Raw genomic sequence first — 21471 nt, 5'->3', positions numbered from 1 at the left:
TCCACTGTTCTATCATTAACGATCAGCCCGTACAACCTGATCAATAGCCCTAGCGACTACACCCACATTCCTCTCATTCAATCCAGCAACATTAATCCGCCCATTCGGAGGCAAGTAGATATGAAACTCATTAATCAACCTCTCGACCTGCTCCTCCCCAATCCCCAACAACGAAAACAGTCCTTTCCCACGTACCAAATGCTCCCAACCCCCCGGCGCCCCCAAACTCCCAGTCAACTCAGCATACAGCCTCTCTCGATTCCTAACCAAACGCCCCGCGGCACTAGCAAGTTCACCTAACCACTCCAGGCATAACGTCTCATCCTCCAGAATCACCTCCGCCAGACGCGCTCCATAGCCCGGCGCAGAAGAGACCTCCCAGCGCACCAAAGAGCGCAGAACATCCTGCACACGCTCTGCAATCCCCTCCTCCCGACAGACGACGTGCAGAACGCCAACCCGCTCCGAGTACAAGCCCATATTCTTTGAAAAGGACTGGCACACGAGCATGTTGACTCCGCGAGCCGCGAAGTGTCGTACGGGCCAGGTGTCTTGCGCAGCATCCTCTGGCGCGCCTAGGCCATGATACGCAACGTCGAAGAAGGCGAGGTGGTTCCGCTCCTTGATTATCTTACCCAGGGACTTCCATTCGTTTTCCGTCATGTCTGCGCCTGTTGGGTTGTGGCAGCACGCTTGCAGGACGAAGATGGATCCACGCGGAGCTTGTTCGGCTGCCTGCAGTGTGCTATCTATATCAACCTGGCGTGTGGCGGCATTGTAGTATCTGTATGTCTCTGTGGGTAGCCCTGCGTGTGCGAAAAGGGGGAAGTAGTTTCCCCAGGCTGGGGTTCCGATGTAGGCTGTTGCTTTGTCGTTGTCCTTGCTGCGGTAGTGCGCGGCCAAGAATGCGGCTGCTATGCGGTTGGCCCCTGTTCCTGCGACTGTCTGGATTGATGCAATCTGTTTCTGTTAGATTTGCTCTTGATGGGTAGGAGGAGGAGGGGGGGTATTGCCTGGGAACTATCCACTGAGTCTCCGAACATGAACTGTCGTGCCAGACGAACGAACGTTGGGATTCCCGTTGTTGGGTTATACTGTGGCCACATTATAAGCTTCTCTCCAGGCTAATAATAACTGTATAGGGATACTGACGTCGTGGCCTATATTCCTCCTTGCAAGAATCGCTTTCGCCTGCGGTCGTCTGTTAGCCTGCCCCGAATACAAGTTACACAGTGAGTGCACCTTTTTAATAGCCGGAAACTCATAATACCCTCCGTCCCCCTGACGGTATACGCCAACGCCCAGATCAACCTTGTCTGGGTGTTTATCGCTGTCTGCTCGGGCTTTCAGGATAAACATGGGGTCAATAGGTGCCCTGGGTAGCGATGCGAATGGTACGTTTCCAGCCATTGTTGCCGCGCGAGATAGTACTCGTCTGTGAGGCGCCATTGGGTCTAGATTTAAATTCAAGTCACCTGAAGGAAGTCAGTGGGAGATACCAAGAGGAGGAGGACTAGTATTGTCTGGCTCGGTGGTCTGTCCCACCCCCGAGGTATCAATATCAAGCTCGGTGGTCATACCCGAAGAGTTATTTATTAATGCCAGCTCTCAGTCGGAGCAATTCCTACTATTTCTCCACGGCATACACAATATCTAAAATGCGTCTCACTGCAGCTAAAACATGTCGGCCTGTGCTACAGCATGTCCGCCCCCGACCAATCCAGCGGGCATTGCTGTCTGCATACACCAAGCCGCCGTTTACAAACGAGCCTGCTGTACATATCCCTGTCATGTAACAGCCTTAAAGCAACTAACCTGGATTAGAAAGACTACGCAAAAGGTTCACCCGAACGCTCCGAACTGACCGCCGCCATCGCCGATATGAAGAAGTCTTTTCCAGTGCAAATCCCCCTCCCCCTAAGCAAGCAACGTGGAGGCGCCCAAGACATCAAACAACATAACCCATCCTTGCACAAGGAGGTCGTTGCCAACTGGCAGCCTGCCACTGCACAGAATGTCCAGCAAGCCATCGACTCGGCCTTAAAGGCAAAGACATCCTGGGAGGAGATGTCGTTAAAGGACCGCGCGGCTATTTTTCTTCGTGCAGCAGATCTCGTCTCAACCAAGTACAGATACGAGCTCGTGGCTGCTACTATGCTCGGCCAGGGCAAGAATATCTGGCAGGGAGAGATCGATGCCGGGCAGGAGGTTTGCGATTTGATCCGGTAATCCCCTACTCTCTCCCCTCATGCTGGATACAACAGCTAACTACAGCTAGATACTACGTCCAATGCGCATTCAACCTGCACGCACAGCAGCCAGCCATAAACGCCCCCGGAACCTGGAACAGACAGGAATACCGTCCGCTGGAGGGCTTCGTCTACGCGATATCCCCGTTTAACTTCACTGCCTTGGGCACAAACCTCGCCTTTGGGCCCGCGCTCATGGGCAACGTCGTCCTCTGGAAGCCCTCCAACTACTCCCTGCACGCCAGCTGGCTGCTCTACAACATCTTCCTCGAAGCCGGGGTGCCACCGGACGTGGTGCAGTGGGTCCCCGGGGACGCAGTCGAAGTAACAAAGGCATGTCTCTCACATCGTGAATTCGCGGGCCTGAGCTTTACGGGCTCAACGGAGGTGTTCAAGAGCCTTCTCGGCCAGGTCGGGCAGGGGACAGCGCAGAATCTCTACCGGCAGATTCCGCGCGTCGTGGGCGAGACAGGCGGGAAGAATTTCCATCTTATCCACCACAGCGCGGACGTCGATAACGCCGTGAACCATACCATCCGGGGCGCCTTTGAATATCAGGGGCAGAAATGCTCCGCGACTTCTCGCGTCTACGTGCCGCAGTCAATGTGGCCGGACTTTCGCGAGAAGATCGTCTCCAGGATAAAGGAGCTAAAGGTCGGCAGTCCCGAGCAGTACGATAACTTCGTGAACTCGGTAATCCACGAGGCCAGTTTCGACAAACTCGCTGGTGTTCTCTCGCAGGCGGAATCAGATCCAGGTCTGACTCTGCTTGTCGGTGGTCAAGCGTCTAAGAAAGATGGCTATTTTGTGCATCCTACACTCTACCAGGTATCGGATCCGCATCATGAGCTCATGCACCGCGAGCTGTTCGGTCCTATTGCGATGATCTATGTCTACCCTGACGCGGAATGGGAGCAGATTGTCCAGACCGTTGACCAGACCTCTGAATATGGACTTACCGGCAGTGTCTTTGGGCGGGATCAGGCCGCGATTGAGTATGCAGAGCGAGGGCTGCGCAATGCTGCAGGGAATCTGTATATCAATGTCAAGTGCACAGGCTCTATGATCGGGCAGCAGCCGTTTGGGGGCTCGCGGGCCAGTGGGACGAACGACAAAGTAGGGTCTGTCAATGTTATCAGTCGGTTTGTCAGTGTACGGACTATTACTGATAGCTCGAGGACGTTGGAGGAGGTGGTGTATCCCAGTAATGAGATATAGCTCCTAGGCTACAGATTATCCTACGAATACTTTGAAGAATAAATGAAATAGTATAGTGAATGTAGCTCAAATGATAATATAATTATCCCAGTCCCGCAGTACTCTATCACCAATCTAGGTCAACTCGTCGACAACAAAAAGTCTTCACGCCAGATCTCTCCTCAGTAACTGCATACCAATCCATACAGCCACCGTGCACTCATTAATTCCTTACCCCATCCAATTCTTAAACCTCCAAAGTGGCTGACCCGGCTCAAGGCCCTCCGGGTACAGGCAACTCGTCAGACCAAGGAACCCCTTCGCAAACATTGCGAAAATAAGACAGCATATCCCACAAACACAAAAGGCTAACCCTAATGCCAAAAACATCACGGCGATTCCTACAACAAAAAATATCGTCCTTACCGGATACCACACTGCGCGCCCTACAACTATCGCCGTGATGGCAAAGGGGCGCCCGACTTTGGTCTGCCCGAACCGGACGAAGGGCTTTGCGCATTTCTTGCCGTATTTCTTCAGGCTGGATATGAGGCGGTCTCGCTTGCGGCGTTTGGGTGTTTCTTGTTCAGCTGAAGGGTCCTCTTCTGTGGGTTGTTGGGGTGCTTCTGTAGTTTTTGCTGTGGGCTCTGGGACTGTAGCTGCTGGATTGTTAGGGTCGTGTTGGATTTGGGTTGAGAGTCGACAGCACTCGCTCTCTTCGTCAGTGATCTGGTCCACTTGCAGGACCGTTTCCTGGTACGGTGGGGGAGGATCCATCGTTGTCTCGGTAGCTGTAGTAGACATTTTGCTTCAAGAGACTTTGGACTGTGGAGAATGAGTTCGACTGGTTTGACGGAGTAGGTTGGCCGTTGACAAGCTTGGGGACGGATGAAAAGAGGCCCGAGATGGAGAGCGGACAGTTAAATATTATAAGGCTCCTGAATTGACTGGTGAATGTTCATAGACACATAATTGATATATCCAGAATTCATATATTGTGAAAGAAATCACCAGGAAGGTATTCACTACCAGGCAGATACTGAACTGTATAGTGCACCAAGAAGTGTGCAATACAGTCTACCAGTCCAAGTATCTAACAATTATAACCAGGCCAGCTGATAATACAGCTAGACATGGTGCATCCGGGTGCGCAACTAATCCAGCTATATGATCAATCATTCTGATCTTACAGCCACTTCGCGTCTAGCATCGATGTTGGCTATTAGTTATTGCATGCTACGTGGGTTATTCCGCTAATCAGGCAATACATGTGTAAAAAGCCTCATACTCTATATTTCCATATCCAACCAGACATACAAAACCTAGAATCCTCGCTTTCCTCTCTTCAATCCCTCCTTGAACCACCTGCAACCTAGCAGGTAGTTTCACCACACAAACAACCGCAGCATAATACCGCATCGAAAACTTTAAAAAAGATTCCAAAGGGATTCGACAGGTCATCATGCCAGACCCAAACATGAACACGCGTCATATCCAAGCCAAGCCATGCCGACGGGATAAGTAGGTCGGCGAGCTCTAGAAGAACAAACAGGAGGATCCAGAGCGCGAAATAGAGTGGGAATCCAACGATAAAGGCAATCACGGCGCTGATTCCGAATATAATACGGCATAGGAGGACCCCAATGATGGCAAAGCAGTTGGAGGGTTCGTCGTTGAATCCTAAACAGGAATCGATGATGCGCTTGTCTGCTGGAGGCTGATGTTCAGGTTCCCTTGAGTATAGCGAGTCGGATAATGAAGTAGATGGTGAAGCAGTGATCCCTGGTGGTGACGAGTACTTTGGGCCTAGTAAAGCTGCTTCTGGGACGTTGGCAATTTGTTATAGTATATTAGAGAGTTATGGCTTGCCTTCCTCATCGTAGTCGCTCTGTACAGCCAGTTCCTCCTGGTAGGGAAGCGGAAGGTCTGTCGGCCTATCGGTAGTCCCAGAGGACGACATGATGTTTCCGATAATGAACCAAGCTGATATGCTTATTTGGTTGAATGAGGTCTGTTGAGGATCTGGTTGAATAGGACCCGAGAATGGGCGTAATGAAGAAGCTTATATAGTAGCCCTGTGTATAATGAATATGTGAATTTCCTTCTAGACAGAGCTTAGGAACTGGTGGATCCTCAACAGACCCCCGATTATAGCTTTATTCTTTGTGTCTTTGACACGTGGATATGCCTTGTATCTGGAGGTGAATGTAGTAAATTTGGAAATGGAATATAGCACATCTGATTAAATAAAGCCATCACAGAGCATGTATGTTTTCTGTTACACTAACAATATATCAAATCAATATAGCACTCCCCATGTCATATTTTAAGCCCCACCACCGATGTACTGATGGGATACCTCAGGTTCAATCACCATCCATACAGCACTCAATCACATACGTCACAAGGTTTAGGCAGGCCCTGAACCCAGGACTCAAACCTACGCGGCGCACCCCGCTCATCCTCAAATCCCTCCGGATAGATCCCGTCAGCGACGATTAGGAGAATGACCAGCAGACAATAAAGGACTGTGTAGATGGGGAACCCAATAACCCATGTAATCACCCATGTAATCGCAGCGAGGAGGCGAATCACGATGATACCGGTGACGACGAAGGGGCGGATAAATTTGTTCTCGCTCAGCTTGTTGAGTGCCCTGCTGCACGTCTTTGCGGCGTCGATTATAGAGGCTTTTATGGTTTGGACTATGGAGCCTTTAGTTCCAGAGGGGTTAGAGGCCTTGGATGGCTCTGGCGGTTCTGGTGATTCAGTTGTTGCTGGTGTAGCTACCATAGGCGGTGCGGATTTCGGTGGAGCTATTGCTGCTGTTGAACACGTTAGTACTTATTATATCTAGTGTTGGTGTGAAATGAATGTAACTTACACTCTTCGTCAGAGACGCTGGGAGATGCATTTTCATAGGGAGGCGGGGGAATGTCGTAGTCGGTAAGGAGCACGTCGTGCTCTAAGGAAACCTCGGTTTCGGGCTGGCTAGATGAGTTACCCATTTTCTGAAGACTGTAATAGACAGTTAAGGCCTGGTAGGCTTAGGGATTAAACAGGAGTGTTGATCTTAAATATAATGCATCCTTTATAGACGATGTGAGCGTCACAGTGGATCGAAGCTTGACATTAGTGAGTACGCGTGTGAAATGCATAATTCACTGTTTTACTGGTCATTCGCATAGAAAGACTTGGCCTGTGAGTAGAAATACCAAAAATAGTTCCGGATATATCGGCTCTAGTGCGCAGCCAGGCCTTACCTATACGGATCATGGACGTATAGGATTGGGCTAGGGCTAGATAAACCCTACGCCAGCTTGGTGCATCCCTTCAGATCTAGTCTTTCTGTTCTCTACATAGATTGGGCTATTTAGATACTTCTCTGGGCAGTGCAATAGAATCACGCTCAACCGAGCCACCATTACGGCGCTATATGATGGTGATCATACGATGCGATAGACAGAATATCTGACCTCAAGTGTCTATGACTCGTAGTTGAGCTCCAAGATGCCTAAGCAAGCAAAATCCGAGCCAGATCTATCTATCACATCACTGATAATGTTGTCCGAACAGGCTATCGTACCATCGGTATATCAGGCTTAGGAAGACTAGAACTGTAGGGAATAATCCTCCACATCCTGTCGGCCAACCTGGTCTAGATTGTTGCTGGACAAATACTGTCTTAAGTACTTACGGCTCATCAAGAGTAAACAGCTGATGCTCAGGTGAGCTTGCAAACTTTGATTGCGTCAGGCGAGGGCATTGTATAGCTCAGCCCTAACTTAACTTCTCAACGGTGTCGTAAGCTAAAACCATAATCTGCACAGATATCATAAGCCATGGTTCTTGGATCAGAAGTCATCACCACCATGTTCCTGGCCCACCGTGCGATCCATGTATGCAACGAGTCCTACTTCCAGTAAACAGAGCCCCAGGTAGTCGTACGACTGCCTCCTCAGATGGCTGCAAGCTAAACTGATTTATCAATGCGCGATTAAACCCTATTATGTATCCTATGACGCTGCTCGCTACCAGTGTATGCGTAATCAATGTTCTCACAGCGGTTTTATATTTCGATCTTCGAAATTCCTCTCCCTTCCTCTCAACACACAACCCTCGTTAATCCAAAAAGTCTTCACTCTCACTACTCAATCCGACTGCACAATGCGAGATTGCTTCTTCAACGACCTCGCCGGTGGTCAGATGGATATTCCATTCCGGGCTTCAGGCCCTCTTCCCCCAGCTCCTGAAGCCGATCCAATTGCACCTGGAAACCGTCCTCCACCTCCCTCTCCTCAGCCACCTGAGCCTGAACAAGAGCAAAGCGTCCATGTCCCCTCTGAGGAAATTGAAGATGAACCCGTGGAAGAATTCTTCACACCACCAGAGACATCCCCCTCGAGCATGGCCCAAGCCCAAGCCCAAGAAAACGTGGGACAAGAGCTGCCAATCACTACTCCTGAAATTACCGTGACACAGCCGTCTCAGTCTGATTCTGATACAATGTCCCTCATTTACAATATTTTGGTACATAACAGCTATCAGCCTCCAATGCCAGTGCCGGCTCCAGCGTTTCATCCATTGAGTCCGCTGCCTCCGCAGGGGGGACAGCCAGTCTTGGAAGATCCACCTCCCAGGGCATACCCGTATCCAGATCCTTTTTACGCCCGTCTACCACCTAATAGGGGCCGGATTATGCCGACGTCGGTGCCAGAGTCTACTTCGGCGCCCGTACTCCCACAGAGTCTACCGAATTGGGATGATCTACTTGGACAGAATTCGGGAGAGACGGCACAAGCTCAGGCGCACAGGATGGCACAGCTAGAGGCACGACGCGAGAGGCGACGCCTTTACATTGAACAATGGGGCAAACTACGGCAACGGCATCAGCAGCGGCAGCAGCAACGGCAGCAGCAACAAGCCGGGACCGAATCGCAGATCCCAAGCGACGGACCCAGTGAGATTCCCCGGGCTAGATACAGACTAGGTGGTTCACGTATTGTCCAATCTACAGAGGCAGGAGGTGTGCGTGCCACCGCCCCCTATCCCAGCCGCGTACTGACAAGCTGCCAGAGTGATCGTGTCGAACAATCTGGTACAGTTGTATCAGATGCTGAGGGTTTAATGGGGCCATCCCGAGAGGTGGCCCACGCCTTCCCGTCTCCAATAGGTCATTAGGGCTGTCTCTATGTAGGGGATCTAGGTATCTGTCTGTCGGGTCTCCCTGGGTTGGTATCTGGCTGGACCGGTGGTTCCTTCGGTTCTGTCTTTCCTAATATAATCCCATCGAACTAAGGATTTCGGTGGGAGTTCTAAATTGATTTCCCTCCCACCGTAAGGTTTCTCTCGTTTCGTTGGTGGCACGGTGATGTGCGTGAGCATACGAAGTCCGCGTGGAGTGTAAATATTGCGGTAATAATTTGTACTTAGAATATGAACAAATTGTAGTTTAATGTTTTGCAATTATTACTATTTTGATGTTTTTCTTTTCATCACCATGGCATACAAGACTGATATATCCAGTTCCATAAAGCGTGCTGAAGGCATGCAATCGATAAATATACCTAGTATCAAAGCCTGACACTACTTTCACCGTAACATATCAACTTGGCTAATATTATATATAGATAGATATACCTACCCATCAAGCCCATCCAGAACCTCCGCAGACGGCGCAAAGAAAACACACCCAGTCAACGGCCTCGAAAAGTCCAGCAACCGATCATGTAAACCAGGCGGATGGCCCACAAACATACGCTCCAGCATCTTCTCAATAACCCACAGCCTCCTCGTATACCCAATAAAATAAGTCCCATACTCCCCCGAGCCCGGCGACCCAAATGGCATATTATCACGCAGGATATCATGCTCATTCCCTTGCTCGTCTTCAATCGTACTCAGTGTCTTATGCGACGCCTGCTTCCCGTCCTCTGCGTCGTCGAGCTCCATGTTATCGGGCTTCGTGCGTCCGATTATCTGCTCCTGCTGTTCGGACCCCAGACCCTTCCACCCTGGTAGGTCGTGGACGTATTTCTGGACGACGACATAGGAGCCGCCCGGGGCACTAGAGGCAGCGGTGGGATCGTCGTCGTTCGCGACGAGGACTGAGGCGGGAACATCAGGGCCAACGGGGTTCGCAGTGCCGTCTACGAAACCGAGGAGATCGCGAGCATCGAAGTATCTAAACCCGGTAGTCTCGTCTTCCAGATGTACAGAGTCGCCCAGAGTATCCATGAGCTGGCGCTCGAACTCGAAACACAGATCGCGGCGCTCCGAGCGGATATGGAAGAGGAGGTCCCCTGGTGTAGAGATGGCGGTGTGTTTTGCGCCCTTGACCTCGCGGAAGGGGTGTAGTTCTTTCGGCCGGGGGAGGTTGTTTGTTAGCGAGTCCCAGATGGAGGAGCCGATGCCGACGGTGCAGGTGAATTTGGCGTCGGCATCGCGGAAGGAGACGTTTTTGGCGAGGTTGGAGACGCCGGCTAGGGTTGAGCGGATGGTTGGGATCGCGGAGGGCGAGGTGGCGGTTAGGACGAGGAATGTTGCGTGTCGTGTCAGCGGTGCTGTCACCGGCTGGGTGCTTGCGGTTGCGATGCTGCTCATGGCTCGGGTTGCGCAGCGGAGGGGCGATGGGGTTAGGGACGGGAGAGCTGTTGACGCGGCGACGATGGACAAAGAAGCGAGCAGGAATTGGGAATGACGCTGTAGAGAGTCATCGCACAGCTCATGGAGTCTTCTTGTCCCCCGCATTCTGTTTCGCCGCTCACAGTTGCATCTCGGTGGATCCGGCGATCTGGACCGGCCAGTGGGGGCGCAGACCCTTGGATCGCCGTGTGAATGTTCACTGTTTATTGGCCGATTAGTACTACTGGATCGGGAGCGCAGATCCGTCCGGGTCCGTCTAGTCGTTGCGTCACTGTCGGCCCGCCTCTATATCGGGGTATATTATTATAAGTATAGAGTTGACTGCTAGGGAGCATCCAGCAACCATCTCTCTCTTAGAACGAGAATTCAGACCATATTATCTCCAATATCTGACCTACAATGCCTCGAGGTGTGTCATTCCCAGTTCATCGGTTCCTATTGCATTTCTAATCAAACGAGCAGGAACCCAGCAAGCCGGCCAGCCAGGCGACTTCGGTGGGATCCGTTCCGAACAGCCTCAGGACATACGGGGTGGGATTCGCTCCAAGCTGAAGAAGGACGAGGAAGGCATAAAGGATTACCTCAAAGAAGACGAGGAGATTGAGCAAGAGGGCGGGACATATGGAGGTTTGATGTGATAGCTTACCTGCTTCTATCTTATCTACCTTGGTGTGGTTCTTGCTTTTTTGTGATGATTATATACTATGACTATAGGTATCCGGGAATACTCGATGGCTCTACTATTAAGTATTCCATCCGATCCGTTCATTTGTTCCCTAATTAAATAACGAGTTAATAAATAAATGCAAAGCTCATAACATGACATTATATGGCAAGACTGTGTACTAATGCCCATGCATAGACGACAAAAGCGAATCGGGTGTCCACCCGTCATCTATCAACATCGTGGTGCTTTTGTTCCCAAGACAGTACAGCAAATTGAGAAGACACTTTTCAACGCCCTGCCGTGCTTCTAAACTCAAGGTGTTCAAGACCTGTACCAGGTCCATCACGTAGCTCACCTTGAAGTCGCCCTCCTCAAACAGCCGTGTAAGGCTTTCAAATAAGATAACGCGCAGGTTGTAGACTGAATTCATCCACATATGCTGGGAGTCCCGTAGGAATATCTCTAATTCATCAAGTGTATTTGAGCCGGTAGGTGTTGTTGAGCCGCCATCCGAGAAGACGGAAATCGACTCCTGGATCAGGACGCTAATGGAGAATAGACAGCCCAGCATTTCATCTTCCCATTCTGCGATACCTTGACCGCTGGGGGAAGAAGATTCAATTGAATTTTGGAATTTCCGACGCAGAAGCCCGACTGCCGTATGAGTAGTAGGATATCCAAAAAGACCCTGGGTGTAGAACGACCCCATGAACGTTCTCATGTCTTGAATAAACGATATCAGCCAGAGGCAGCGGACCTTTTGGACGTCGAGAGATGGCGCGGGCTGTCGAACTGGGGGCGAGAAAAGAGGGCGAGAGATTCGTTCGAGGTTATTCGTGGATTCGAGCCATGACGGCTTTGACATTAACGAGACACTAGACTGTTAGCTCACAGCCTCCAGAGTATATACCCTAAACTGCACCTACAGGTAAACCACCAGCTCCAGCCGCCAGTTCTCATGCAGCGCCTCAACGCCACCTTTGGCGTCGATCATCCTTTGCAATCCATCACGGTGGATTTTCCAGTCTGCCACCGTGCCCCAGTATCGCTGTCAACATTAGCAACCATAAAAAAAAAGAAAAGAAAAGAAAAAAGGGCGGAACTCAAAGCCAATCCATACCTCAAATGTGAGCAACCTCACAACAGCCGCAAAAGCATCATCACAAAGCTCCTTCTCCGGATCACTAAGCCAACTCCGCAGAATCCTAACAGCCTCAATCTTATATTTCAAGGCATCAGAGGAATTCGTTCCTCGTCGGGGCGGAGTGCCAGCATATAAATGAGACAGATGCGCAGCAGAATGCGCCATAATACAGTTAAAAGACGAAGCATTCGAAAGATCCAGCGGGAACCACACGTCCTTCATCGGATTAAACTCGGTGACGTCTAGATCTTCGAACATCATAGCCGCGTGCGTGCTGATCCCTGCAGCAAGTCAGCATAAATTGCCACATCAGGCAGACAGAGCTAGCAGCGTCAGTCTTCAAGATAACTCAGGCCAAACGCACACTGGTGTAAAAGTTTCTGATGCTGGCTCGTCAAATGCACAGGACACGTCTGGAACGGGTCCGGTCTGGCACTCGACAACGCGTAGCTCATCCCACAGAACATCTGAGCCGGAATACCAGGCTGGCTATGTTTCTTCTTCTTCCCACCGACCTCCCCATCCGGACTACCATCTGCCCTCAGCGCTGAAGAGCTACTAGTGGCACTAGAGTCCTCCTGCCCATCCGAAGCACTAGTCCACCGCGGCAGCAAAATCCTCGACGTCGAAGCCGAGGCTGCCTTCCGATTCGATGTTTTGGCCTCCTGGTTTCGCTTGTGCCGTCGCTTCCAGTGCTCGCGCATAGCATGCTCCGCGCTTCAGAATGAATATTCCCCGTCACGAACGTGAACTGGGATGTATCTGTAGATGTTGCTCCAGGTCCAGTCCCAGTCCCGGTTCCACTCGAGGAGCTGGAGGTCCGCGGAGACATTGTTCGACTCTGGCCATGGGACGGCACACTGTGTTGGCTGGGAATGCCAGGGGACCCTGGGTTTATTATGAATAAACCGAGACTGAATGGAAATGTGGGTGAGATGCGGATCACATGATACACCGACCGAACCGGGGCCGATAATAGTACGACGAACAGGAAAAGATTCGTTGACATGTAAGGGAGATTCCACCTGCTGTTCTTTCTCTGGCTGGTCGCTGCAGCGGTTGCGGGCTGTGATTGGTTGGGGATGCCACACGATATAGTGGGTCCAACGTTGCCTCGCCACAGTGGACAGTATACAACCCATGGATGGACGGGGTCGGTATACATGCAAGCAAATGGTGAAATCTACTTGAACCATCTAGTAATACTGCTCAACTATGTCTGGGAGTATATTAAGCTAAGGGCCAGTCCATTGAATAAAGTGCCATGACTATTTAACAGTTTAGCAGTCATAATCTTCTAATATACTATTCATTAATCCTAATACAAGCTGTGGTCAAACTAATCAAACCATCAAATGAATTGTCCTCCAGAGACCGGCCATTTACAGAACTTAGGTAGAGTAGACAGCCCTATCTAATCTACGCACCCTTGATTGCCGTTTCCGTGCGCTGCTGCAGCGTAGCCCCGAGATCTTTGTTGACACGGGTAAACAAATCTAGACTCGGCGTTAAAGTAATTCACAGTGGCCGGGTCGCCGAAGGCTACAAAACTTACCATAAACACCCTTGCGAAGGTCAGGGTACTTGACGCCCTTGATGCTGCCGACAAGGTTCTCAATGACTCTATCCTGATGACCGGGCTGACGCCCAATAACCTCCCACAGCTGTGCGGGCTGCACAAAGTCCTCGTCCTGGATCTCGCTGGTGAAGGCCGCGACGTCCCCAGCCCATTTCTCGTGTTCGGTGTGCAGAGCCAGCGAGGCTGCGCTCACGCCCTTCCCGTCTTGGTAAAACTTGGTAGGCTTGATAGAAGAGCCAACATAGTTGGGATCTCCGCCGTAGTTGTCGTCAAATCGCATGGCTCCGTCACGCTGGAAGGGACAGTAGACTTGCACTTTTGCGGCGTTGGTAGGGAGCTGCTGGTAGTTCACGCCGAGACGGTAGCGGGCTGCATCAGGGTATGCAAAGAGTCGTGCTTGGAGGACTAGTGGATGTTAGTCTTGTAGCTTTCTGGAAAAAGGATGTGATGTTCAACTTACCTGGATCAGCAGACGCAGCGAATCCCGGGACCATTGTGGATGGCGAGAACGCAGCTTGTTCGATATCGGCAAAGTAGTTTCGCGGCTGTTTAGATCAGCAGCTGTAGATGAATATAATAATTAAACTCACGTTTCGGTTCATGGTCAGACGACCGATCTGCTGCAGAGGAAAGTCCTTGTGCGACCAGACCTTGGTCATATCAAAGATGTTCCACTTGTACTTCTCGGCCTCTTCGGGGCTCATCAGCTGGACGTAGACGTTCCAGACGGGGTATTCGCCTCTCTCAATAGCCTCAAACATGTCACGGATCATGTAGTCGGGGTCCTCTCCGGCAATCCTGGTGGCCTCTTTGCAGGAGAGGTTCTCAATTCCTTGTTGCGTTTTGACGTGAATTTTGGCATATTTAAATGTACCATCCTGCGTCGAGTCAGCGGGACCTCAGGTCTGGTAATGGCTGCAGCATACCGGTTTGGTGAACTTGTATGTGTGTCCACTGTACGAGTTCATGTACCGGACAGACCGGGGAGTGCCGCGGTCACTGAACAGTACAAGAAGCTGGTGGATGCCTTCGGGGTTACCGACGTGGAAGCTAAACCATTAGACTAGCAATCAACTGCAGCTTGGTATACTTACTCCCAGAACTACATAATGTTAGCATCCAGTTGCACATCAAGCTAGGCAAACTTACCATGTTGGCGTCAGGAAGGTGGGTTTGAGGGTGTCGCTTGTGGGAGCGGTTCATTGAGGGGAATTTGATGGGATCGCGAATGAAGAAGACGGGCTATTATCCAGGTTAGACCAAGTTATGTCATATACGGCCACGACATACTGTGTTGTTAAACACCCAGTCGAGGTTCCCCTCGTCGGTGTAGAACTTCATGGCCCATCCGTGCACATCGCGCGAAGTGTCGGCAGATCCGGACTCGGGGCCGACTGTTGACACTCGCTGAAGAACCGGAGTCTTCTTCCCGGCCTTGTTCAGGAAGCTGGCGCTGGTGAAGTCGGAGCAATCGCGGGTGCATTCGAACTCTCCGTATGATCTAAACGGTCAGGATGATTGTTCTAGAAAATTGCTTCCAGGCTTACCCGACAGCTTTGGCGTGGACGACACTGAATATTTGTCAGTATACTGTAGATAATCAATGACGCCATAACTAACCGCTCGGGGATTCTCTCCCGGGAGAAGTGGGCAAGAGTCTCAATGAGCTGAGTATCCTGAAGCAATCCAAGGCTGCCACCCTGTCTGCCTCGCATCAAGACAGCTGTCTTGTTGTTTGCGAAGGGACAGCCTGCATGAGTCAGTCATAAACGTAATTATTAGTTGAAGAGGGGAGTACCTTCGGCCAGAGTGTAGTATCTATCGTCGCCCATATTGGATGGCAATTGGTCTTGTAAAGCAAAAACGTGTTTATTCACAGCTAACCTGGGCTCGCCAGGGAAAGCGCTTAAATAGACTCCAGTCTGGACAGCACAGTCGCAGTTCTCACGTCGGATGGCACCTGCATTGTGTCTTGGAATTGCGTCTACACTCATTGGATCTCAGCTATCTCGGCCAGAGGAGCTGCTGGAAGCTGCCCCTCACCGCTACCAGCCATCATTATCATAACCAGTATCTGCGTGCCTTCAATCTCCGCACGAAGCGACGCAAGAGTGGCAATGAAGTCAACTCAAGAGCTGCCAGACGATGGATCGATGTCTCCACATATATGCAATTCTGTGGTTGGCCAGATAGTACTGCCCGTTTCGGCAGGGACCCACTGCCAAAGCTTATCTTATTATATCAACTTATCATTTATATCGATAGGATTATACCATCCTATGCAACAACAGGCACTGGGTGGCAACGATATTACCATGGTCTTAACGAACCTCAGATATTTCTTTTGAACCGCAGTTTCGTTGTAGACCGCAGCTTCAGCCCCACATCCATTTCAGCCATGGCTGTAGTTTTTATATTCGCATACTTTAGCCATACTTGCCACAAGCCGTCCAATGTTTAGCGGTTACGCTCTAGAATAACACTTGGATCGGCGCCTTGGGCTTTCCGTGCGCCGAATCCAGGGCTTACGATCCATTCTCGGCGTTGCTCTGACACGGGCCATCTACTCCATTCACGGCTCATGCTTTGTTTGATGCTGACTGGGCCGCAGCTTTGATGCAGCCGATCTACGGCCTTCTGGGATTTCGGATAGGCCCATTGGTAGACTCGCTGTCCTTCTCGGTGCTACCTGCTCCATTGCCTTCTCTCTAAGAGGGGCGGCACATATTGTGCTTCAACGCCCAACCATCTATTATGGAGCTTTGGTCGGCGCTTTGTCGATTCGTAATCTATCCAAGTTATGGCGCCTCGGACACGGGTCGTTACCTTGGAAGCTGCATATGTAGTGCCCCTCGGTTTCCACCTGCGGCGACCCCGCGTCCTCAGCTGGATAATGGTGCAAACCACTTCATGTATGGGGCAGTCTATTCTCCTTCCGTCCTATCTACCAGATCAAGTAGTCAGGTAGTCAAGTACCAGTTGAGTTGGAGAAGTCTTGACGTTTTAACAGGCATATTTACAGAGAGCCTGTCGTAGCCAGTGCAGCTGTTACGCATAAACCCGAGATGGAAACACAACAAAGCCAATGGGATGTCACACGGGCCCAGACTGCAAGGCTACTGGAGATGTTGCATTACTATTTGCACCATGTCCATGACGTCCACTGAGGGGTCAAAATGGCTGCATGCCTTCTATCTTTTTTGCCCCGTATTGCTGTATAGAGCTGGTCTCTCAGCAGTCCAGCTATAAAAGACGTGTAGAGGCCGGCGTTGTTTCAAGTGTTCCAGCCATCCATTGCATCTCTCAAGCTTCTCAACTTTATACTTAATTTCCTGGACTTTCTCTTCATCATGCCTGTCCAAGACAATGCTAGGTTCGACTTCATTGTCGTTGGTGGTGGCACAGCTGGCAACATCGTTGCTGCCCGCCTGGCCGAGAACCCCAATGCTAAGATCTTAGTTGTTGAGGCCGGTGTTGCCAACTCCAAGGACATCGAGGACATCAGAACCCCTGCCAACGCCATGGAGCTCCGTGACAGCCAGTACGACTGGGCTTACAAGACCACCATGGTCAAGCGCGACGACTACGAGCGTGTTGAGAAGCCCAACACCCGTGGTAAAGCCCTCGGTGGCAGTTCGTCCCTGAACTACTTCACCTGGGTGCCTGGGTCCAAGGGCACATTTGATATGTGGGAGGAGTACGGTGGAAAAGAGTGGACATGGGACCCGCTCGTGCCCTATCTGCGCAAGTCGGCCACCTACCACGACGATGAGAAGGCGTATTCGCCCGACCTGAAGAAGATCGGAGCTGGTGGCCCCATCCCCATCTCACACTCGGAACTTATTCCCGAAATGCAGCCCTTCCGGGACCTGCTCACCAAGGCCTGGAAGTCCACCGGCCAGCCCATCAACGAGAACATCTTCGACGGCGAGATGGTTGGTCTCACCCACAGTGTCAACTCGATCTATAGAGGCCGTCGATCCGGCAGCTTCCTGGCTGTGTCTGACAAGCCCAACATCACCATCCTGCCCGAGGTGCACTCCAAGAGACTCATCATCGACAATGCCGACAAGACCTGCAAGGGCGTCACTGTCATCACCCAGTCCGGTCAGGAACTCAACCTCTTCGCCAACCGCGAAGTCATCGTCTCCCAGGGCGTCTTTGAATCCCCCAAGCTGCTCATGCTAAGCGGTATCGGCCCTGCTACCGAGCTCAAGAAACACGGTATCCCCGTCATCGTCGATAACCTGCACGTCGGCCAGCACCTCCTCGACCACCCCGGCGTCCCCTTCGTCCTCCGCGTCAAGGATGGCTACGGCATGGACGACTACATCCTGCGCGCCAACACAGCACAGAATAAACAAGCCATCCAAGCCTACCAGAATAACCACGGCGGACCCCTCGGCTCCGGCTTCCTCGAGATGGTCGGCTTCCCACGTATCGACAAGTATCTCGACAAGGATCCTCAGTACCGACAAGCCAAGGCATCCAATGGCGGACAAGACCCTTTCTGCCCCTACGGCCAGCCTCACTTCGAGCTCGACTTTGTGTGTCTCTTCGGCTCTGCTTTCCAGTGGCACTATCCCACCCCAGCCAAGGGCAACTACATCACGGTCATGGTCGATCTCGTTCGTCCTGTTTCTGAAGGTGGCGAGGTCACACTCAACAGCAACGACCCATTGCAGCAGCCCAACATCAACCTAAACTACTTCAACAACGACCTCGACATCATTGCTATCCGCGAGGGTATCCGGTTCGCCTACGACGTGCTGAAGAACGGCGATGGGTTCAAGGATATCATCGAGGCGGAGTATCCCTGGGACATGCCGCTGCACGACGACAAGCTCATGAAGCGCACTGTGCTTGACCGCTCCCAGACCTCGTTCCACCCCTGTGGTACGGCGCGTCTCTCGAAGAATATCCAGCAGGGTGTTGTCGATCCAGGGCTTAAGGTCCATGGTGTCAAGGGTCTGCGTGTTATCGATGCCTCGGTCATTCCTGTTATTCCTGACTGCAGGATTCAGAACTCGGTTTATATGGTTGGGGAGAAGGGGGCGGATGCTATTAAGCGGGACCATGCGGATTTCTACAAATAATTTCTGATGTGATGTTATGCAGATTTTATGATTATCAGTAATAAAGAATGGCATTCCTTATACTCCTCCTAATAGCGTAAATCCCACCCGTTGCGCACCATACATGGTACCCTAGAGGTAAACAGGTAAACAGGTACTGGGATCCCTCACAACAGTACTCTTGTTTAATCCCAGCCTACGTCCATGCACGTACCGGTGTTTGATTTGGAGTCCCTTGTAGTGTCCCATAAGTCATCATGAGGAGAGATGCACCAAGCCAAACAAAAATCAAGATGCAAACACAACTGAATGCCCAGACAATAACACAGAATAGTGCGTATAAGAACGGAGGAACGCCAGAAATGGCTGGCATGGTACTTGTATAACTAGTAGGAGTCTGATGGCTGGATTCTTCACGGCAGTGCTGGCACGGGGGTGGGACTTGGATGTACTCGTGGGCGTTTGGTTCAAGGGATATGTAGGTGGCCATGGTCGTTACCGTGATCGGTGTAGTAAGTAGATGGCGTTCCAAGATTTAGGATGGAATAAGGAGCAAAGGGGATGTCTATTTTGCAGTTGCAGCAGGGTGAGTGAAGCTTTAATCAGGACTACCGCAAACTTTACTTCCATTCTGGTCAGACAACGTACGACAAAATCTGAATATACAGTTTTACCGTACTGAACCATAACCAAACAAAAGACACTGCCTTGCCCGGTGAGCTGATTGCATCACCGACCAACACCAGTAGAAAACAAGCAACAAGATGGTTCGTGGACGTGGGCCTACAGTACCACCACAGCCAGTCCAACTCGTGTCAGGCCAGGTACCAGCGTCAAAATCGATCAGAACCAGGGCTTCGCTCGATATAGCTCGTACATGCAGCGGATAATCAGTACAACGACTAACAATGCTATCATGATCAGACATCCCATTACCGCTTTCCAAAAAACGGCACACCAGTTTTGCAACGAGGGGGGTCCAGGGTAGCTGTCTGGCGGGTCGGTGTGCGACTGTCTGTACATGTACTGTTGATAGTACTGGGCAGGGACTTGGAGGTGGACGTATTCTTGTTGAGGCATGTTTATGTCTTCAGTCTGTCGTATTTTGAACGGGTATAGACTCGGGAGCTGTAGAGGAATGGGTTGAAGAAGAGCATGATGACGGTGAAGAAGATATATAACAGGGGTTAAGGTTTCTGCTTGATAATAGAGTGTGCAGCATCCCAAACCACCAGGTGGGATGGCTATTGACGTATATTAATTATATCGCACTTGCATCCATCTTCCTACCTCCATCTTTACCTTCCCACGCCTATCCATAACCTCAAACACCCAAGTCTGTCTTCACGGCCTTCAAACATGAGGTACGCAGCCTCTTACTACGACTACAGCAGTCTCTCGCAGTCTCCAGAGCTCCCTGGTACGCCAAGTGAATCCGAATACCCAGAATGTACGTTTGTATCTCTATCCTACCTGATACCTCTTAGTATGTCCCATCTAACAAACACATAACGCAGACATCTCAGAATCCGAGTGCGAGCAATTCGAACTGGATTTTCTTAGCTACCTCCAAAACAAACGCCAGAAAGAGTGTGAGGCGGGAAGTACGTATCTGCCAGAAACCACTACTAAGTCCTGGAGAACTGACGATTTCGTTATTTAGTCTGTGATTGCCTCAGCCATGACCCTCCGGAGCCACTCAAAACTGGGCCGAGCCACGAGTTGATTAAAGTCACTCTTGTAATTACGGGCATTTGTTTCTGTACCGGGGCATTTCTTGTGTTGATGTGGCCTTAGTGAAGGGACGGTCTTGGAACTTCCCTTATATGCTCTTCTTGGATATAGCAAGGATGAGTACTTATCCAGAGGATCATGTAGCTGGATAACTTTACGTGGGATGTGGTTTGGCTTATTGGTTAACCGGTTGCTCGTTGTTTAACTGGGCTTTGGCTACTGTTGGGATTTTTGCTTAATGCTGGATATCCAGTTCTGCTAAGGTAATGAGAGCTGACATCGCGTGTTTTCATTTATATCATAGAGTATTATTTGCTGGTTTTTTGGAATAAATTCAGCGTGGCCACTACGTACCCACTAGTAGTGTTTACGTAGTAAGTAGAATGATCTCCGCAGTATAGGGCTATCCTACTACATCTTGCAGGTATTACCATCGACACCACAGCTAAAGCTATAAACTTTGCTATGAGGTCATACAAAACCAAAACAAAAACTTAGATCCAGAAAATCGAAGTTGACTTTTTGCTAAAACCTTTTTTTTCGGGATGAAAAACCTCATACCAAACCAACCGGGGCTATACACCTACGCGCTGGGCGAGAGGACGTATACCTAGCACCAATATCCATATTCAGATCCATAACCATCGACAAAATGAGACGGGAGCACGCTCCTACCTACATCTGTCTAGGTACTCTCCACGCCTATTTTAACGCACAGCACAACCAGCTAACATTGCGTGTGTATCCAAAAAGACGGTCTCGAAGCAGGACTACAGCGACACGGATATCGCCATCCCTATCACTATCCCTATTCCCCTCCCGAACCCAGTCTCAGTCCCAGTCTCAGTACCAGTTCCGATACTGGCCCTGATTGCAGCGCAGTGAGGTATTGCATCGGGATGACAATATTGTTCGTCCTGCTTACGGCGGGTACGGTTCTGTTCTGTCTCTCTTCTGTGGTGATTATCTCTATTATATATGGCTGGGCGAAATCGAGTTTGATTTTTTGATTTGTGATACTCTATACCGGTATATTGGAGCCGTGGTGGTTGGTTTTGTTGTTTTATTTGCGTTCTGGGAAGCTGTCCGTTCTGTACTCCATGTACGTGAGTCAGAGTCAACACCCCCTGGTTCAGGAAATGTAAGAGAAGTGTTATTTCTGTGTGTTGCTGCAGTCTGCA

At 50.6% G+C, this 21471-nt stretch overlaps 11 protein-coding genes across 11 annotated transcripts; 5 read left to right on the top strand and 6 right to left on the bottom strand.

Moving 5' to 3' along the window:
* Positions 1–15: 15 nt before the first annotated feature.
* ASPVEDRAFT_52588 (uncharacterized protein) lies at positions 16–1410 on the bottom strand (the record flags this gene model as incomplete). The annotated part of the gene is made up of 4 exons (XM_040814659.1): positions 16–960; positions 1029–1094; positions 1153–1209; positions 1243–1410. 4 exons carry the CDS (start codon positions 1408–1410, stop codon positions 16–18), a joined length of 1236 nt encoding a protein of 411 aa, XP_040667450.1.
* A 248-nt stretch (positions 1411–1658) lies between these two features.
* On the top strand, positions 1659–3467 carry ASPVEDRAFT_886979 (uncharacterized protein; the record flags this gene model as incomplete). The annotated part of the gene is made up of 3 exons (XM_040818389.1): positions 1659–1775; positions 1825–2225; positions 2279–3467. 3 exons carry the CDS (start codon positions 1659–1661, stop codon positions 3465–3467), a joined length of 1707 nt encoding a protein of 568 aa, XP_040667449.1.
* Positions 3468–3835: 368 nt separating this feature from the next.
* ASPVEDRAFT_83216 (uncharacterized protein) lies at positions 3836–4250 on the bottom strand (the record flags this gene model as incomplete). Its single annotated transcript, XM_040817336.1, has 2 exons — positions 3836–3847; positions 3897–4250. The coding sequence occupies 2 exons, from the start codon at positions 4248–4250 to the stop codon at positions 3836–3838; spliced, it is 366 nt and encodes a 121-aa protein (XP_040667448.1).
* A 1584-nt stretch (positions 4251–5834) lies between these two features.
* ASPVEDRAFT_886975 (uncharacterized protein) lies at positions 5835–6454 on the bottom strand (the record flags this gene model as incomplete). Its single annotated transcript, XM_040818388.1, has 2 exons — positions 5835–6271; positions 6331–6454. The coding sequence occupies 2 exons, from the start codon at positions 6452–6454 to the stop codon at positions 5835–5837; spliced, it is 561 nt and encodes a 186-aa protein (XP_040667447.1).
* Positions 6455–7574: 1120 nt separating this feature from the next.
* On the top strand, positions 7575–8627 carry ASPVEDRAFT_150500 (uncharacterized protein; the record flags this gene model as incomplete). The annotated part of the gene is made up of 2 exons (XM_040808236.1): positions 7575–8474; positions 8523–8627. Exons 1-2 carry the CDS (start codon positions 7614–7616, stop codon positions 8625–8627), a joined length of 966 nt encoding a protein of 321 aa, XP_040667446.1. The 5' UTR covers positions 7575–7613.
* Positions 8628–8958: 331 nt separating this feature from the next.
* ASPVEDRAFT_648436 (Dyp-type peroxidase) lies at positions 8959–10212 on the bottom strand. The gene has a single exon (XM_040815752.1). It carries the CDS (start codon positions 10194–10196, stop codon positions 9087–9089), a length of 1110 nt encoding a protein of 369 aa, XP_040667445.1. The 5' UTR covers positions 10197–10212; the 3' UTR covers positions 8959–9086.
* Positions 10213–10490: 278 nt separating this feature from the next.
* ASPVEDRAFT_83212 (uncharacterized protein) lies at positions 10491–10729 on the top strand (the record flags this gene model as incomplete). The annotated part of the gene is made up of 2 exons (XM_040817335.1): positions 10491–10500; positions 10554–10729. 2 exons carry the CDS (start codon positions 10491–10493, stop codon positions 10727–10729), a joined length of 186 nt encoding a protein of 61 aa, XP_040667444.1.
* Positions 10730–10936: 207 nt separating this feature from the next.
* ASPVEDRAFT_83211 (uncharacterized protein) lies at positions 10937–12606 on the bottom strand (the record flags this gene model as incomplete). The annotated part of the gene is made up of 4 exons (XM_040817334.1): positions 10937–11633; positions 11685–11806; positions 11879–12183; positions 12267–12606. 4 exons carry the CDS (start codon positions 12604–12606, stop codon positions 10937–10939), a joined length of 1464 nt encoding a protein of 487 aa, XP_040667443.1.
* Positions 12607–13321: 715 nt separating this feature from the next.
* ASPVEDRAFT_83210 (catalase) lies at positions 13322–15313 on the bottom strand (the record flags this gene model as incomplete). The annotated part of the gene is made up of 11 exons (XM_040817333.1): positions 13322–13398; positions 13458–13886; positions 13942–14026; positions 14072–14359; positions 14408–14531; positions 14576–14583; positions 14631–14723; positions 14772–14982; positions 15029–15052; positions 15102–15231; positions 15280–15313. 11 exons carry the CDS (start codon positions 15311–15313, stop codon positions 13322–13324), a joined length of 1503 nt encoding a protein of 500 aa, XP_040667442.1.
* A 1518-nt stretch (positions 15314–16831) lies between these two features.
* Positions 16832–18646, top strand: ASPVEDRAFT_886969 (GMC family oxidoreductase; the record flags this gene model as incomplete). Its single annotated transcript, XM_040818387.1, has 1 exon — positions 16832–18646. One exon carries the CDS (start codon positions 16832–16834, stop codon positions 18575–18577), a length of 1746 nt encoding a protein of 581 aa, XP_040667441.1. The 3' UTR covers positions 18578–18646.
* A 1269-nt stretch (positions 18647–19915) lies between these two features.
* ASPVEDRAFT_83208 (uncharacterized protein) lies at positions 19916–21175 on the top strand (the record flags this gene model as incomplete). Its single annotated transcript, XM_040817332.1, has 4 exons — positions 19916–20006; positions 20074–20160; positions 20220–20296; positions 21044–21175. 4 exons carry the CDS (start codon positions 19916–19918, stop codon positions 21173–21175), a joined length of 387 nt encoding a protein of 128 aa, XP_040667440.1.
* Between the last annotated feature and the right edge of the window lie 296 nt (positions 21176–21471).

The sequence above is a fragment of the Aspergillus versicolor genome, assembly GCF_001890125.1.
Source record: "Aspergillus versicolor CBS 583.65 unplaced genomic scaffold ASPVEscaffold_4, whole genome shotgun sequence".
NCBI classification, from domain to species: domain Eukaryota; kingdom Fungi; phylum Ascomycota; class Eurotiomycetes; order Eurotiales; family Aspergillaceae; genus Aspergillus; species Aspergillus versicolor.
The sequence above is the reverse complement of the archived record's forward strand: the minus strand, read 5'-3'. Positions and strand labels throughout refer to the sequence as shown.